The following is an 18,509-nucleotide window of genomic DNA, read 5'->3' on the forward strand; positions in this document are numbered from 1 at the left end:
AAAGATTTGAATATGCAAATGTCCTCTTTTGTGAGTAGATCAGAGGTCCCAATACAGTGTACCAGGCCCAGAAAATCCTGATAGCACTCCTGCAGATTGAGCACCAACATAGTAATATGTCTCACTGACCAGTTTAAGATAGTCTGGTCATAGTATTCTCACCAACCAAAATTTCTGAAAGCTTTTAAGAGCAGCACCATGTAAAGTCATACTATCAAAGTTGTTGCTTTAGCAGGCTTCAGAATGAATTACTATGGTCAAAATTGTCTTCTGCAAGTAAGTGCAGCTTAGTATATCAGCAAAAGTGGTCCCAGCCCAGCATCCAGAAGCTGTTCCAGATCAAAGAAAACATCAAACTGGGAGCCTCCCTTTTCAGAGCAAATGAAGGCAGGCTGTACAACTAACTCCAGATCCACTGGTTCTCACAATCAACAATATTTCTATCTTATTAGGATTGTTATTGCATATTCAATGACACACTGCTCCCTCTAGACAACTTCAGTGTCCACTGTCTCCCTAGGGTCTCATGAAAAAGAGTATGTGTGCCGAGTATCATCAGCGTACTGATGACTTTTCAACCAGGATTCCCAGACTAATGACCATGGGATATAACAGAATTCAACCGGCATCATTTTATGGGTCCTCAGCCCTGGGTTGGTGGTACTGAACACCACTGAAAAGGCCAGAAGAATCAACTAACTTGAGTAGGAATTTATTTGGCAACTATAATAACTGCAGCAAAAGTTCAGGATACAGTTATTCTACAGGAAGTTCAGACTTCTGGCAGCTGCTTACCTCTGGATCTGCTAGGCGTTGGGATAACCCTACTACGAATACAAGATTCTTCTGTACAACCCGTACACTGGCCAGATGTTTACGATTCTCTGATATCTTCTGTTTTCTTTCATTTTGCTTCTGTTTCTTTTCATTTTTTATCCTTTGCAGCTCTTCTTGGGAGAGTGGTTTATACACTGCTGGATCTTCTGGATATGGCTGATAAAAAGAAAAGTGGGTAAGCCTTGATTAATAATTTCCACATCACTGTTTCCTGCAAACCTCAAGCCCACTGCAATAGATGCTATATGAATGATATAGAAACAAGCAATGACTTCAAATAAATCTGAGCCCACCAAGGAATAGGTGTGCACTTTCTGCCAGTGAGGTTTCTTAAACTTTGATATCATCCTTTGCAAAGATGGGTGACATTTCCTCCCTTGAATTGTGCAGCAGCAGATAAAGGTAATGGTAGATAGGCTGCCATTACCTGTCTTCTCATTGTGAGAAGCTTGGTGCATTTCTATAGAATACAGAAAACATAGTGATTAGATGTAAACTTGTTTCAAAGCAGGCATCTGAAAATATAATGGTTGATATTATACGAGTATGAGTGTCATGATAAAACACTAACAGTAACTTGTCACAAAAACACAATATATGACAATACCATGCTGATTAATACCTTTTTTAAAAAAAAAAAAAAAACCTTTTAAAAAAATCAAAAGCTTAAAGGGATGCAATGCAACATTCAGTTTTTTACACATGCCTCCCTTTAACCACCACTGGCACATGAAATGTGACCCACTTTATCAGGTCAATGAGTTCAAACAGCTGGGTCATCAGAAGCATTCAAAACAAATGTCCTAGTGAAGTACTTAATGAGCATCTACAGATTTCAAACACCTCACCACATTACAGAAAAGGTGCAAATTTAGAAAAAAGATAGAGATGATGCAATAACCAAAACACATCTGTTCATTTAAAGAAGTTAAACTGAAAACAGTTTTAGGGTGGCACCTGGCTAAGTCTTACTTAGACCCACTGAAATAAATGAACTTTAGTTTATTTCAATGGATGTACACTAAGCATCACTTAACTGAATACCACAAGTATACTAGCACAAGTAGTGTGGGAATTGCTTTTTCATGAGCAAACAACATTTAAAGTGCCCCAGCTATGTTGCCAGATGCCCATCCCATGTGCTCCATCGAAGGATAAAAGTCCCTGATCCCTTGACCATATCAAGAAAACCATAGGTGAGAAGCCTCAGGCCCAGAGGCCAAGTGCTGCCTTCCAGGGTTCTCTAATCTGGCCTTCAGGACTTAGACACCCTTCACTGGCCCTACTCCATATTCTCCTCCAGCTCTTTTGCTTGGCTAGAATGTGTCCTTGAACAGTGACAATGTATCTTACTTATCTGGGTATCTTACACAGAAACCTGCTTCCCTTTTTGCCTGTTGCTCTGATAACAGGTCCTATGATGGGAGGAAAGTCTTTCCATCTGTCTGACCACCCTATTCCCACTTGCCCTGCCAACCAAGACACTTGTTGCAGATTTCAGAGGAGACGACTGGAAACAGCTGTGGGTGGAAGAAGTGGGGGATACTGTATTGCCCTATGATATATGTACCACTAAACTGATGTTTACAGTGATACTTGACCTCTGACAATTCATGAGTTCAGGAGAATACAGTGGTGCCTCGCAAGACAAAATTAATTCGTTCTGTGAGGTTTTTCGTCTTGTGAAGCATGGTTTCCTGGGTATTAACGGATTTAAGAAAAAGGAAACAAACTTGCAAGACGTTTTCGTCTTGCGAAGCAAGCCCATAGGGAAATTCGTCTTGCGAAGCAACTCAAAAAACGAAAAACTCTTTCGTCTTGCGAGGCATTCGTCTTGCGAGGTACCACTGTACTTTGCGGAAAGTATAGAACTCAAAAGTCAAACAAAGATCAATATTTCACTTAAAGGGACTCCATATTCCTCCCTGGTTTGACAGTGAACCCCAAGATAAAGTCTTAGGGGACAAGATACATCATGTTTAAAGCAACATTTCATGTTGGTGAACCTTATTACATAACCAAATTTATTCTAATGAACTTAATATACCTTTCTGCAAGCAGGGCAAAGCCCATTCTCATCAGTGCGAATACGATGCCAACAGAAGCGACAGATCTGGTAACCACAGGTGCAAGGGAAGAAGTTTATGTCATCAATTTCAAGAGGCTCCATACAAAGGGGGCATTCCACAGGGTCTTCCTTCGCATCTGGGCTGCGAGACATCTCTGTTTTCGCACAGCAGCAAAAAAGTATATAATAACTTAAGGGAGGAATAGCACAGAAAACTAAAATGAAGATACTTGAAGATCTGGAAAAGAAAAAAGATGAATGAATTACTATTTAAGTCTACACTGGAGCATAACCAATTAATTCACCCTGAATCAAAAAGCAGTTTATAAGCTTGTTTTTTTAATTGCTTTTGCTTAAAATATTTCACAGCCTCCAACTTAGTTTTCAAGGGGTATTAACCCACAAAGTTTTCCACTCTCAGTGAACTGTGAAAAAGAGTGGCATCTAACCCTTTAGTTTCCCACTGTCATTTAAGCAAACATCTCAAATTATTTTACAACCCTTTGTTGTATAACAGCACAATGAAGTCCTCCAAGTAAAGAGCCAAAGTGAAAATTTCTTCAAATCTTTGTTCTTACATGATTCACAGAAAGCATTCTTATACGCTTTGGGGTTTGTAGCCCTCCCCCCAACCCTCAATATGTGGTGAAGACATTTACCACACTTAAAAATGAACCAATAGCCAAGCAGTATTCAATTGAGGGGAATGAAATTCCACAGCCGAGGGCTGGCATCAAGAAAAACCTCAACATGTCCTTGGATTTATAACACATGAGTATATTCTATATCTTAGAAATCACAATGGTATGTGGAGGTTGTATGCAAGCTCTCCAGTATAATTACTGTGATAGTAACTGGCCTGCAGCAGTCTGTTCAGTGATCAACTACCGTATTTTTCGCTCTATAACACGCACCCGACCATAACACACACGTAGTTTTTAGAGGAGGAAAATCCGTAGGCATGCCACCTGTAGGCATTCCCTCCATAACACGCACAGACATTTCCCCTTACTTTTTAGGAGGAAAAAAGTGCGTGTTATGGTGCAAAAAATACGGTAAATCAATAGCAGTCAAATCTGCAGCCTTTGGTTTAATATAATATAGATGGAAAGGAAAGGAAAAACATGAGAAAAATTGTGTGACAGAAAGGAAGAAAAGGGGTACCCTGTCTCTTGCCCCACCCACTACCAGCATGTACCCCATGTACCAACATTATCTTGGAGGCAATCTGACCTTCAGAAAGAAGGTTGCCAGCATTTGATTCTTTGGCAAACATTGCTCAGGCAGAGTTAGAGAAATTTTACATTTTATTCACTGAAGTGCCAGGGGTCCCTCAAACACATAAAGTCAGCTCAGAACCACCATCAATGCCAGCCCATGTAAATAGTGTTCATCTAAGTGTGCACCATTTGCAGTACTGAAGCAAACAATTCTTGAATTGATTCGGAAAAGCACTGATATTATCAGTATGATTATCCCAAACAACCTCAATTTTTTTCCTGTAACACTTGCTCAATTTCCAGTGGATCCCATCAATATGGCAAGATGAAAAACTAACTCAAAAAGCTCTTTACAAACATCAGCAAGCTGCCACTACTGGTTGCAGAAAAAAATGGAGCACAAGGAATAGTGACTTCTACAACAATAGGTAGAACTAGGCCACAAATACAAACACAAGCATCTGGGAACTACAAGATAATAGCACAATTATCTTGGTGCCCAGAAGCAGATACTATTTAGAATTTAACATGAACTGGTGTGCTAAAAGTAACCTTAGGTACTATGTTGAGAAACTATAGTTGGGATTCTCTATACATGTAAAAGACTGATTTGTCCAAGTGTTTAACAAAGTTCATAATTTGTTTGGAACAAACTGAAATAGTTTTGCTTATCATAATGCAGTTCAAGATTTGTAATTAACAACACAAATGATATCTGAATATCCTGTCTTCTAATTTGCCCTACTTGTCCCTCAGTGGGCAAATACAACCAGATTCTAATCTAGAGAATGGGGTGTAGGTGTCAGCAAACACACTTAGAAATTCTTACTGAATTTCAGTGGAGTTACACTGACAGCAGAAGACAGAGATTTTCAGTCTTTTTGAGTCCATGGCTTCCTTGACCAACTAAATTCTTTCTGCAGCACCACTGTGGGGCTCAGGAGCCCAGTTATGTCACCCCTTGCCTGCAGAGCTGGCAGCCTCTCATCCTTTTTCGAATACCCTCCCTTGTGGAGCGTCCCCTCAGCCTTCCCTCCCCGCTCCTTGGGAGTCCTCCGGGCAGCCGCTGTCACCGCCCCGGTCTCTGAGCTGTCCCCCACCCACCCCAAAGAGAGGTGCCTCCCTACACTGCCCCACAGGGGTCTGTGAAAAGGATGCTCCCAGCCTTAGTGCCCCAATGGAGACTTGCCAAAGGTGAATGTGAAGCCAGCGGCGCACTGGTTGAAAACCACTGGCATAAGAGTTAGGAGTGTCCTGCATAAAATGTATCTGAAGCAATCTGAAAGTGCTTTAAAATGAAATAACCAATTGCTGAGCTTCTTGCCATCACATGTAAGTAAATTAACTAGATCCAAAACAGAAAATTTGGAAATACTTTATTGTACATTCCTTTTTGAATTTGTATCTTCTTCTTCCCAGAGAATCGCAAAGCAGCTAAATGGGAGCTATCTCATGCACAACCACCTTGCAAGGTAAGTGGATGAAACAATATTAGTCTGGGTCATCCAGTGAGCATTACGGATCAACAGGAATGTGAACTCAGGTCTCCTTGGTCGATGCCCCAAACTCTTGTTATCACCTAGAAATTCTGCAAATTTTTAGGGCTCCAATCTGCAGAAGTCAACCACAGCTTATACCTATTCATTACTACAGCTTGCATCCTTTTAACATCCATGGACATATAATGCAGGCCCATATATTAGTCCTGGTGAGCCTATAAGTCTCTTCTAAATGAAACTGGACACTTTAGCAAGACTTTCCTCAGTTTACTCCCCAGATACTATTTTTGGCACCCTGTTAAGTAACTGCTTTTTATACAGCAAACATCTTCTATTACAAACTTCATTAACTCAGCAGTCACAGCATGAACACATTTGCATGAAGTGTAACTACGCAAAATATATGTGCCGTCATTAAATGCACAGCTCCCCAGAATTCAAGGTGGAAACCCTCTCAACTCTACTTAGAGATGCAGGGGCTGGACCTAGGACCTTTTGCATGCAAAGCAGATACTCTACAGCTGAGCTATGGCCCTTCTCCACAGAAGATGAACTCCAATCTAAAAAACTTACCACCCAGACGTATAGTTCTATTTTGCAACTCTGAAGCATCATATTGCTGTATCTATACCACAGAGAATGGACATGGGGTCCACACACTGTCTATGAGTACTTCTGTGCTGCCCAGGAGTCTAGAAAATATCAAGTACTGTAGTTTTACTGATACATGAACCACACAAGGCTAGAAACCATTTAAAATATTGCATCCTGAGTGACTAGGGATTTATTTCTTGAAACTAGCAAGACCACAGCCCCAGCTGATGAGTCCTGCTTGTGAGTGTTGGTCCCAAAGTTTTGGTTTTTGTGGTTGGAAAAATAAGCTTGAGAACATGAGGGAAGAGTGCCCTAGAAGGTTCAGATATCAAATAAAGAAAACTGCACGCTTCCCAAGTTAATCCAATGAAGTTAAGACCTTGTCAGGAGTTAATACTGAGAAGGAAATTAAGCACTCCAACATGAAGAAAGGATCAGTTCAAAAAAGGAAGCTGGTCAGGCTTCACTGTTTCCAACCACTTTTTCTAAAATTGTAGCATCATTAACAAAAGAGTACATAAATGTACATAGTATTATGATCACAGTGTTACTGTAGGTCAGAGCTTTCCAAACTGTATCGCGGCACATTAGTGTGTTGGCTGCAGTGTGTAGGTGTGTCACACAAACACTCCCCACGCTCCTTCCGGGGCTGGAAAGTGGTTAGTTTAACCTCCGGTTTGCTAGTAAAACTGAATTACTGTGTCGCAAAATGATGCATGCCTAAAAGTGTGTCACCAACATGAAAAGTCTGGAAAGTTCTGCTGTAGCTGTATAAAACCATATGCTATAGTCAGACTTGAACATTGGTTTCAGGAATGGACAGTTCACAAATAAGATAAAATTAAGTTGAACAAGAGAAACAGAAGAGCTAGAAGTTAGCATGGGTTAGATACAGAAAAAGATGCAGGTGAGAACCTCTATAAGGAATGCACTACTATATACAAACCCTACACATAGGTTGTCATGTAACCATCACACAGGTGTACATTTTGCTGCATGCTTGCATCCAACATATTCATAGGAGAGAACTATCATGGGCACTACTTAACAGTTAAGGAAAGAGTTGCAGCTGAGTGGTGCAGCAAATGCTTTTGGTACAAAAAGTCCCAGTTCAATCCTTGGTAAGTCAAAGGAGGGCTGAGAAATATTTCTGTCTGAAACTCTCAGGAGCTGCTATCATTCAGTGTTGACAATACTGAACTAGATGAACCACTGGTCTAACTCTGCATAAGGCAAGCCTTCAGTTCGCCTCTGTTACTAGATCCAAGAAGTAAATACCTAGTCACTCAGGATGAAGCAATTTAACAGTTTCAAAGGTGTCTGGCCAAAAATCAGTGAAAGCCCAGAGCTTGAAAGCAATGAGATAAAACCTGCTGAAAATCAAAATATGCTAGTTTTACTGACTAGTAACTTTTTATTTAGAAAAGTTACTGAATTTTATTCTTCAAACAGATAAACTTTGGCAGGTTTGATTAAGAATTTATATAGGAAACACTGGGATGAAAGAGTCAGCTCAGCTCCACACTTATGTAGAAAAAGCCAAATCCTATCACATGAGACTGAGCACAGCAATTAACATAATGCTATTAGCGTAAGGCCATTATATCAGTCTGTAAATTGGCCACATTTAGAATTCTGTGCATAGATATAATCAATGCACCTCAAAAGAATATTAAACTTAAGGAGGTACAGAAAAAGACAACTAAGATTATTAGAAGGCTGAGAATTTATTGGACCACTTTAACAATGTCAAAAGGCTTTTAGGTTTTGGTTTTTCAATTTAGAGGGAAAGGAAAGATTAATGTGGAATCACAGTTAAGAAGCACAAAACACAATTTCTAAAATGCAGTCTCTTATTACAGCCACTGTGCCTTCTCACAGAGTTTCTTATTTCTAACAGAGGAAGCCCTGTACTGTATGGCAGAAAAGTTCACCTATGCTTGCTAATTACATATATGCTACTCCAATAAGATTTATCATCTTACCTATTATTCCAGGTTAACTAGAGAGATTGTCAACAGCTAAGAACCTAAATTGCTGTTCACATATGTACTGGTAACTATTTTTGAGATAAGCCACTATCTACGCAGCAGTCCTTATTTTAAGAGTTAGTTACGGCAATATAGCCAGATTTCAAATATCTAGAGCAGGCTTCCTCAACCTTGGCCCTCCAGATGTTTTGAGACTACAATTCCCATCATCCCTGACCACTGGTCCTGCTAGCTAGGGATTATGGGAGTTGTAGGCCAAAAAACATCTGGAGGACAGAGGTTGAGGAAGCCTGATCTAGAGCAGCAGTCAGAATACTTACAAGCTACGTTTACTACCATGTACTCAATGTTCTAACTTTGGTCTTAATTTAAACATGGTAGACAAAGGTAGACAAAGTCCTACTTATGTGCTCACATTCTTAAGAAAAATGCCATTTCAGGCCAATACTGCATAGAGAAATATGCTGGGGAGAATTAAAGGCTTGTCCACACATCTGCTTGCCCTGCCACATTTCTCGAAAAATGCTCTTTACTGCTGAATCGGAGAAAACGCCAACTGGGTTTTCAGCAGATTGACGTTTGCTCCAATTCAGTGGTAAAAGAGCTGGTTTTGCCAGGGAAAGATGTGGAACAAATGTAAAACCACTCAGACCCATGCCTAGAAAGCAGAGGACAAGCAGAAAACCTTTTGGACCCCTGCTTTCAAGGAATGGGACAAGCGGACATGTGTCCGAGCCCCCAGATTGAACCGACCAAGTCAACAGTCTTTTGGAACTTATGAATCATGAAATATATGCTTTAGTAAAAGTATTTTTTGGGAGGGAGAATTATTACTATTTTTATTGTTCTTATTATTATCAAAATTAGTATAGCACCCTATACCTGCAGGTCTCAGGGCAGTTCACAACATAAATCACAATATCAAAATACATAATAAAAATAAGAGCAACCTAATAATCCCCCCTAATTAATATGCAAGTTTAATACCCTTTAAAATGAAGAGAAGCAAAGCAGTTCTAAGTTCAGAAGCCTTATCCTTTGCCATACACCAGTGAGAGTTAGAGAGCTCAATGGTTGATTTATACATGCAACAAGGTCTTTACCTAACCTCAATGAAACCCTGATTGCTTACCCTAGGGTTGTCCTATTACAAAAAGTGAAAATAAAATTGTTGAGCTTTTTTTCCCCTTGCCAAAGCTGTTGAGCTTTTTATGAGGGTCAAATCCAGGCTATGTCTGGGAAATTCTGGACATACGGCAGCCCTAGCTTACTCTGTAATTACCACTTGGGGATACACCTAACACAAGGACGTTTTTTGAAGATGTTTCTCATGCCAACAGGTTACTTCTGCTTATGTGAAACCAAAACATACAACTGCTGGGCATGTGCTCTAATTTAATCACAAGTGCTATGGAAGAACAATATCATGAGCGGCACAGCATTGGAATAGTAAATATATATATATGTATTTCTTTCATCAAGTTTCCTAGATGCAGTTTCTCATCAGGGTACCTTCAAGTAGCAGCAGCTATCTACCAAATCTTTTCTTTTACAGGTGACTTGCAGCCATCTGTGTATATGCAGCTACTGAATGACATATTGGTGTGAACAGCTTTATACATGTGTGCAGACAAACCCAGACAAGTTTTCTATCAGGAGTTTTAAAATCCAGTCTAGATTAGTCCAACACATCACCAAAATAGAAGCTGGTATTATTGTTTTTGAAAATGCCACAAGGATAATAAGTAAGATTATATAAACTTGAAACATATCTTTAAAGTTCTGGAAAAGAATCAGAGCTTGTACAATTACTTTTCTCTGCATTCAGCAGTTATATCTTGATCTGAAATAAGTTTACAAGCAGCTTCTCTTTCTTGATATAGTAAGCGGAAGGGCTTTCTTGATATAGAATATTATGAAGGAACTTCTTTTTATTAGTTACTCAAATGTTAGCTTTTCTGGGGAATGAAAAGAATGCTTCAAAAAGTTTTTATATTGCTTGCCATAAAATCAGTGGACAACAGACAATTCAAGTACAGCCTATGCAAACATGTGATTCATGGAATCATAAAATCGTAGAGTTGGAAGGGACCCTGAGGGTCATGTAATCCAACCCACTGCAATGCAGGAATCTCAATTAAATCATACATGACAGATGGCCATCCAACCTCTGCTTAAAACTGCCAAGGAAGGAGAGTCCACCACCTCTTGTGGGAATCTGTTCCACTTCACAACAGAAGAGTCCTACCATTTAACTCTTAGCCCAAACAGTGAATAGACTCCATCAGGAGATATGAGCTAGTTCACAACATTTCCTTAAAATAAAGCCCATTTTCACACATTAGGTAAAGCATTTGTAGTGACATTAGTACCCTTTCTTTTCACAAGTTCATTATTCTAGCATATGATACATATCATGTATTTGTAGAAGGCAGAGAAAAAACCATTATCATTGATTCTTAAGAGGAACAAAGAACTAAATTCTTATTATAAGATCACAATGAGCCAGTGTAATATAACTGCAAAGATAGCTAATGAGTACTGGAGGGTTATCCTCATGATTCACCAAAGAGAAAACCTTGATCACATTCTCTCCACTGGTACAATGATATACCCATGCACGTGAACAGAAAGCAAGATCTCTCATTAGAAACTGGAATTACTTCTGTTTTGGAATGATAATGTTTTATGTGTAAATACTGTTCTAAGATTCCATAAAACAGTTTAGCACAATGTTGATTCTTTACTTTCTTTACCATTTACCAACTTACAAAAAGATATGCTTAAGCACCTTATGGTACAGTACATTTTAAATTAGCCAAGACTTCAGGGAACAAAACAGCCTATGAACACAAGAGACAGAGTGGGGAAAGAAGCAGGAAACTAGAGTTGGGAACTGAAGACTAATGGAATAGTATGATTTCCCACCAATTACCCTGTCCTCACAACCACCTTATGATACAGTTGCTTGAGAGTTTCTCCCATCAAAGTCAAACCTGACAGTAAATCACACTGGGTATATCAAATTTGAAAAGAGCAGAAATTTGGACTTTTCCATGTGGAGCCTTTAGTCCCTAACCCATAGCTCAGAGTTTTACACTGTCATTGTTCCTTCATATGCACATTATCTCGCTGTCTGAAGCCTAATGGGGGGCGGGAAGAAAAATGTAATGAAACTGATAAACTCTTCGTTTGTGCAAGCTAAGCATCTGCATAGCAGATAAAAACAAATTTCAGAGGGACAAGTTGGTATATAATACTGATTTATTTCAAACCTAACCTAAATTCCCTACCTTAAGCATATGAAAGGTATATGGGTAACCCCGTTTTAGGTGTGACCAATATGTGTGCAATTGCACACACATGCTGAACCTGCAAATGTCATAAAATATGTCACTAAAAGGGTGGAACAGGGGCAAGCGTGCAATGGCCAAGAATCCAACCCCTGCGCAAATCGGGGGTTGCCTGCATGCATATCTTAATAGAACATTAAATAATGCACTCTTGTATGTTGCTTGGAAATGCACAGCTGACAGGAGGTAAATTGATCTCTATTACTAGTCAGGTGACAATGCGTCACCGGGAGGGTGAACCACCTGACTTTCAGGAAAAATAACATGACATAGGGGAGGCCAACCAGGCCCAATTCATCAAGGTAGCATGGCTGCTCCAATGCCTGAACTGCAGCTAAAATATTACATCCATTTTTCACATGGTCTAGTCCTTCCCCTGCCCATCCCCCTAATAGTCTTAAGAGGGTCTCTTCTCCAGTCTTCGAAGAGTAGCTGGAGGCACGGAGGCAGAAAAAGGTACTCCTTTCCTTCCACTCTGCAGTTTTAATCTGAAATCTTAGGTGCAGTACTGTGCCCAGAACTCAGAAACGGCTCACACTAGTGCAAATACCTGTCGCAAAATGCGCCTAGAACAATGGGAGTTTTGAACACTGCCTGAGACAATTTTGCTGTTTTACCGTTTTGTCTTTTGTATATCTCTGATTACTGTTTAAGTATGTATCTTACATTGTAAAGTATCTGAAGTGCACTGGAATAAATGTGGTTTATAAACACAGTACTATTAAACATACATTCTGGTACAAGCTAAATCTACAGCTTCAAAAAAGTTAATGTCAAATCAGAAATTAATACGCCACCATACAATGGCAGGTGTGTGGCATTCAAAGTACACCGAGGTTGTCAACTGGACATTTTTCTAGGTGACTCTTGCAGAGCACAAATAACTAGCAAGTTTTCTCAAGAACTCTATGAAAGGTTAACACAACTACACACCTGCAATCTAGGTAAAGGTAAAGCTACCCCTGACCGCTAGGTCCAGTCGCAGATGACTCTGGGGTTGCGCGCTCATCTCGCTCTATAGGCCAAGGAGCCAGCGTTTGTCCGCAGACAAACTTCCGGGTAATGTGGCCAGCATGACTAAGCTGCTTCTGGCGAACCAGATCAGCGCACAGAAACACCGTTTACCTTCCAGCCGGAGGGGGACCTATTTATCTACTTGCACTGCGTACTTTCAAACTGCTAGGTGGGCAGGAGCTGGGACCGAACAACGTGAGCTCACCCCGTCACGGGGATGCAAACCGTCGACCTTCTGATTGGCAAGCCCTAGGCTCTGTGGTTTAGACCACAGCACCACCCACGTCCCTGCAATCTACACATACAATAAATTATTTGAAAGCTGAATGCCATGGCTTAACAAGCCAACTGTTTAACAGGAATCATGTAGGTAATGTTCTCATTGAAATTACATCATCCTTCATGAAGGCTTCTTAATTTACTTATTACAATCCATCACTCACAGGTATACTCCAAAGAGCATAATAAATATTGGTTCAATAGTTGTTGATCCAATAATTCAACAAACAAAATGGAGACCACATTGGTTTGGAACACCTAGCTCACTAATATAGAAAGTCACCTTCACTGCAGCACCATGGACAGGGTACAACAAAACCACATTTTTCCTCCAAGAAACTCAATAGATTTGAAGTTTAGTCTTGACATTTAAGAATTCTGCTGGGATAAACTAAACTGGTTTCTTAAACACAGTTCAGATTGTTTTACTACAATGAAACCAGAGCTGGAAGGAAGCTCCACTGAGTACTTGCTGTCTGATTAGCCACTTGCACAGGTGGGTTTCTTGTTCCCTCACTGTGAATATATATAAAAATTAAATAATATTGGCCTGTTGAAAATTCAAATACAATTCATGCTCATAACAATATGCCTAAGTTAATACACCTGCATATTTTAATAGTCAAGCTTCACTACAACAGGAGTAAATTTACAATTTACAGCTTCCACCTTGCATAAGAAATGCTATTCCTATGATTAAAATGCAATAGCCCCGCATTCCTCAAAACATTTCTTTAAAAAATTATCTTAAATACAGTGGTACCTCGGGTTACAGATGCTTCAGGTTACAGACTCTGCTAATCCAGAAATAGTACCTCGGGTTAAGAACTTTACTTCAGGATGAGAACAGAAATCGTGCTCCAGTGGAGCAGCGGCCACAGGAGGCTCCATTAGCTAAAATGGTGCTTCAGATTAAGAACAGTTTCAGGTTAAGAACGGACCTCCGGAACGAATTGAGTACTTAACCCGAGGTACCACTGTACTGTATTTGGAATGCTGTTGGCTTCCCTGTAACTCCCTCCAGACTTCAGGAAGGAAACTTTCATCTTGGCCAAAAAAATATAAATATATTTAAGCCTACATGTAAACTTGTACTTAAGATGTTAAGAAGAGCACTGCTGAATTGTACCAAAGGTCTATCTAGTCCAGCATTCTGTTCCCACGGTGGCCAACCAGGTATCTATGGGAATCCCACAAGCAGGACATAAGCACAATAGCACTTTCCCACTGAGAGTCCCCAAGTATTCAGATGCATACTGCTTCTGACACTGGAATATACAGTCATCACAGCTAGTAGCCATTGCTGAACATGTTGAAATATTGTATTGATAAAATGCACACCATTCTTCCTTACTATGGCATATCAAAGCTTGTAATTAAACCAGGGTGGTATCATGAATTAAAGAGGTCAATGAGTCAGATGAAGACACGACTGCCTTATACCAAGTCAGACCACTGGCCTATGTAGCCCCAGTATTGTCCATCTTAACTGGCAGTTAAGGGCTCAAGCAGAGGTCGTTCTCAATCCTAAATTTAAAAGCCTTCTAACTGGAGACGTTAGGACTTAACCTGGGGTGTTCTGCAGGTAAACCATGTGCTCTACCACAGAATAATAACCCTTCAAGAATGAGAAAAATCCCTTGTAGAAGCCAATCAATTACTTCCAACAGGGCAGAAATAAAGTTTAAATTAAATGTACAATGATTCTTGTGACAACTTTGCTTTATCAGATTAACACTACAGTATTTCAAGGATGGAATATTCTCAACCTGCAAATTTGAAAGTCACATTGGCAACTAATAACTGAGAGGGGCTATGTTTTGAGTCATGCAAGGATTAAAGAGCCAGCAATATTGGCTCCGATCATAGCTCACTATAATTGAAGCCAAGAAAAAGGCAAAAGGTTTGTTAATGCAAACATGCAATATGTGGACAACACCACATTTTGGCATCCTTCTGCTATCTCAATCCCTGACTCCCACTAATATGCCATGAAATAGGCAAATGACAATAAGCAGCTGAATATTGTCAAAAACTCTGCTCAAAATCCAGTTGCTTTTCATATTTGAGTGTGTTACAAACTGTGTCATACAAACTGGAGACAAGAGGGTTAACAGAGTTATTTGCCCATGTATAGAATAATCCACATAGGTGAGCTAGTAGCTGGCCTGATAGCAGGCCTACACTACTGCCTCTTATCAGAAGCTTCTGGTGCCTAGACTAAGCACCTGGATAACAACTGCCCACTCCTAACATTTTTTGAGCTGTTAGATGCAGTATCTACTACTTCTTCTTCTTCTTCTTCTTCTTCTTCTTCTTCTTCTTCTTCTTCTTATTATTATTATTATCATCTTTTCAAAACTAATTACTTTTAGTACTTCAAAGCTGCAACCACATTCTGAAGAAACCACCATTAATGAACACTACAAATAGTCTGAAGCAAAGCTTATGAACTAGGGCTCTAGCTAAGTTGTTCAGCAACTGAATGTATCAAGTACTGTAGCACATTATATCATCAACCTCTTATGTACATGAGAGATTTTAGCAAAATTGGTTTTTCTAAGCAAGCAGCTGGGCAGTTCCTCCTAATTAATTATCTTAAAACATTTCAATCATGTTAGTCAACAATTCAAGATATGTACTTGAGTCATAGTTTTATGTCTATGCAAATTAGTTCAGATTACCTAGAGAAGTACTGCTTTTCTCTTTCGCAGAACGAGGCACCTACATTATTCTTATACCTGCAAATGAATGAATAACCCATACACCTTATGCACTAATTCTATGGCAAATAGGTTTCATGGTGACATCACTCTTCAAAATGCCCCTTCTCTTGGCAGGAAAGCATTCACTTTCCCTATAGCACCTTCTTTTCCCCATACCATCCTAAAAGAGAAATACTTGATGACTTCTCCAAATCCCAACTTTATGCCTCAATCTTGCCATCAATCAAAAGGGATAAATTCCACATATTATTTATATAAGTGCTCAGGTCTACAGCCCACTTAGAATTCAAGTATCCCCCCCCCCCCGTGGTGTACTGGAAAAAAGGGGCGGGTAGCTCAGCCAGAAGAGCACGAAACTCTTAATCTCAGGGTTGTGGATTTGAACGCCACGTTGGGCAACAGATTCCTGCATTGCGAGGGGTTGGACTAGATCATCCTCATGGTCCCTTCCAACTCTACAATACTATGATTCGATGAAAAAAGAAAACCCAGAAAAAGTAATAGGGCTGGCCATTTGCCTTTTCTACCTGAAGAAACATTCAAGTGGGAGTTTATGGGAAAGACGCATGAGTTGAAGAGCATATATACATTCTGAAAAGATTTAATAACTTAAGATATTCTATTATTTTTCCATATAAACAATTGCTTCATTCCAGCAGTACATTACATATTTGCAAATGTAATGAAAATGGTCAATAAGACCATCACCCTACAACTGAATTTGATTACCTTCTGCAGTAACTATGGATAGTAACTCAGACTTGTTCACACTGTGCAATTCTACTGTTTATACATTACAGCACCTGCGTCAGAAGTAATTCTGGATGGGGGCATACAAAATCTTTCTTTAGTATATTTTGGATGTAACTTGTATTGTGATGCTCTGCATACATTCTTTGAATTTCATTTTTAGGAGGCATATGCTTCAAGAGAAGTCTCATGTTATGCAACTTTTTAAGAAGTCAGTGATGAGCTAAAGGATACATTAGTTATTTCACAATTATGACTGATGAGAAATGCAGAAGTTGTGTGTATTTATTCTTCTAACAAATTAGTCCAGTATGAATTGATTAGGCTCTCCCAAGGCATATGGCTCAAAGATGCCAACTTAAACAACGTGATCCGATACCTTTTAGTGTGCAATACTTTCTCTTAAAAAAGCCAAGAATAATAATGAAAATACGGAGTTATAAATGCCTTGTTCCAGTCGTTGTTGCCCCTGTACCATACAGTGACAATTCTCAGAAGAAACTTTCTTTTTTTGGCAAGTCAAGAAAGTTGGTATACAAATAAAAATAGTTACATATGTCTAACTGTCAAACATATCTAAACGGATGCATGTGTTACTTCTGTTTAGGGGATTAGAAACTAAGAATGTCAGAATGATTTAAACCTGGTATAATGTGTTTGACTATCAAACCATATACAGTGGTACCTCGGGTTAAGTACTTAATTTGTTCCGGAGGTCTGTTCTTAACCTGAAGCACCACTTTAGTTAATGGGGCCTCCTGCTGCCGCCGCCCCGCCAGAGCACGATTTCTGTTCTCATCCTGAAGCAAAGTTCTTAACCTGAAGCACGATTTCTGGGTTAGCGGGTCTGTAAACTGAAGCGTATGTAACCTGAGGTACCACTGTATGAAGTTACTTGAACAAAAGATTTCCTAAAACTACATGTTTTATGGGGACTGTGTGAATTTGTTGAACCACAAGGAACAAGTACACCAGACATATTTAATGATTTGTTCCGTAACTTCTTTCGTAGTTATAATTTCAAGGAATAAAAAGTCAGTCAATAATCATTTGCTCTTATTATTACTATCACCATGCTAACATGCCTATGGCCACAAAGGCAGTAGCTAATATGATCTGGATTTATTTATTTTTTTAAAAAAAGGTAAACACAGACAGTATTACAGCATGCACATCACCACCACTTCAATCTAAACCAATTTATAAGAAGTCAAAAGCAGAACTCTTAAGCCCTTAAGCAGTGAAAGGTATAGGAAGCCAATTACATGCCAATTTCTAGCCCCAGCTCCTGACTGCATTACTTCCTAGGCTTACATTACATACAATATATGTCCTCCACTAGCATAGATTTTGCTCCTGAGAAACATGTTTACCTTTAGTACACAGGGTATAGAAATCTGTCAGGAATTACTACCCAAATAAAAAAGTATGTGTGGAGTGGCGGGGGGGGGGGGGGGAGAGAGAGATACATGAAGGAACCATAACCTCACTTTGAACGAAGAAAGGAAATGCAGACCATGGAAGAGAAAGCGGTGAAAGGCTTTCAACCTTACTTAATCGGAGCATCCCACAAAACTTAAGGCATGAGGAACTGACTTCTGTATAACGGGAAAGCCGTACGGGAACGTAAGAGGACATTTTTAAAAATCTAGGGAAATTCGAAATGCCCATCACAATAGGGCAAGAGGGGACACTTAACTGCCACCCACTACCAAACACACGTGCTGCTGCTGGAGAGCCTGGATACTCCCCTCCCCACCAACCACCACCTCTTTCAATACTGTGCATGGAAGGAAGAGGAGAAACCTCCTCCTCGGCACCTTATCAGACCTAAAGCCTATGAGCGATAGGTCCCTCCTGAGCACGCACACGCGAGAAGCGGCGGAGGGGTGGGGATGGGGATGCGAAGGAGGCGCTGCCCGAGAGCCCTCCGCCTCTCTTGACTCCCCAGCCCCCGCCCTGAGCAGCCACAGCGTGGCCTCCGCCTCGCTCGGAGCCCCCTCTCCATCCAGCTGGTCCCCGGCGCGAGCGGCCAGGCGCCGGCAACCCCTCGGACCACCCTTGCGCTCCTGAGGGAGGCGAGCCGGTCCTCGCCGCCGCCGCCGCAGGGGCAGGAGCCGCCCTGGCTGGCCCCAGCCCGCCTTCCCGCCCCTCCGGCCACAGGGAGCCCCGGCGCCG

At 40.4% G+C, this 18,509-nt stretch overlaps 2 protein-coding genes across 10 annotated transcripts in view; both read right to left on the reverse strand.

Annotated features, from left to right (window-relative positions):
• Positions 1-18,509, reverse strand: part of CYREN (cell cycle regulator of NHEJ) — a 335,829-nt gene that overhangs the window by 142,377 nt on the left and 174,943 nt on the right. The gene's annotated exons all lie outside the window — the stretch shown is intronic.
• The window catches only part of CNOT4 (CCR4-NOT transcription complex subunit 4), a 52,711-nt gene that overhangs the window by 33,820 nt on the left and 382 nt on the right, over positions 1-18,509 (reverse strand). For all 9 annotated transcript variants that reach the window (XM_081210905.1, XM_081210903.1, XM_081210904.1 and 6 more), the window contains exons 2-3: positions 2,885-3,143; positions 796-993 (exon numbers count right to left, since the gene is read on the reverse strand). In XM_081210905.1, coding sequence (XP_081067031.1) covers positions 796-993; positions 2,885-3,058 — 372 coding nt within the window. In that variant the 5' untranslated portion in view covers positions 3,059-3,143. The remainder of the gene's footprint in view (positions 1-795; positions 994-2,884; positions 3,144-18,509) is intronic.

The sequence above is a fragment of the Podarcis bocagei genome (genome assembly GCF_964188305.1).
Source record: "Podarcis bocagei genome assembly, chromosome: 10".
Classification (NCBI taxonomy): Eukaryota; Metazoa; Chordata; class Lepidosauria; order Squamata; family Lacertidae; genus Podarcis; species Podarcis bocagei.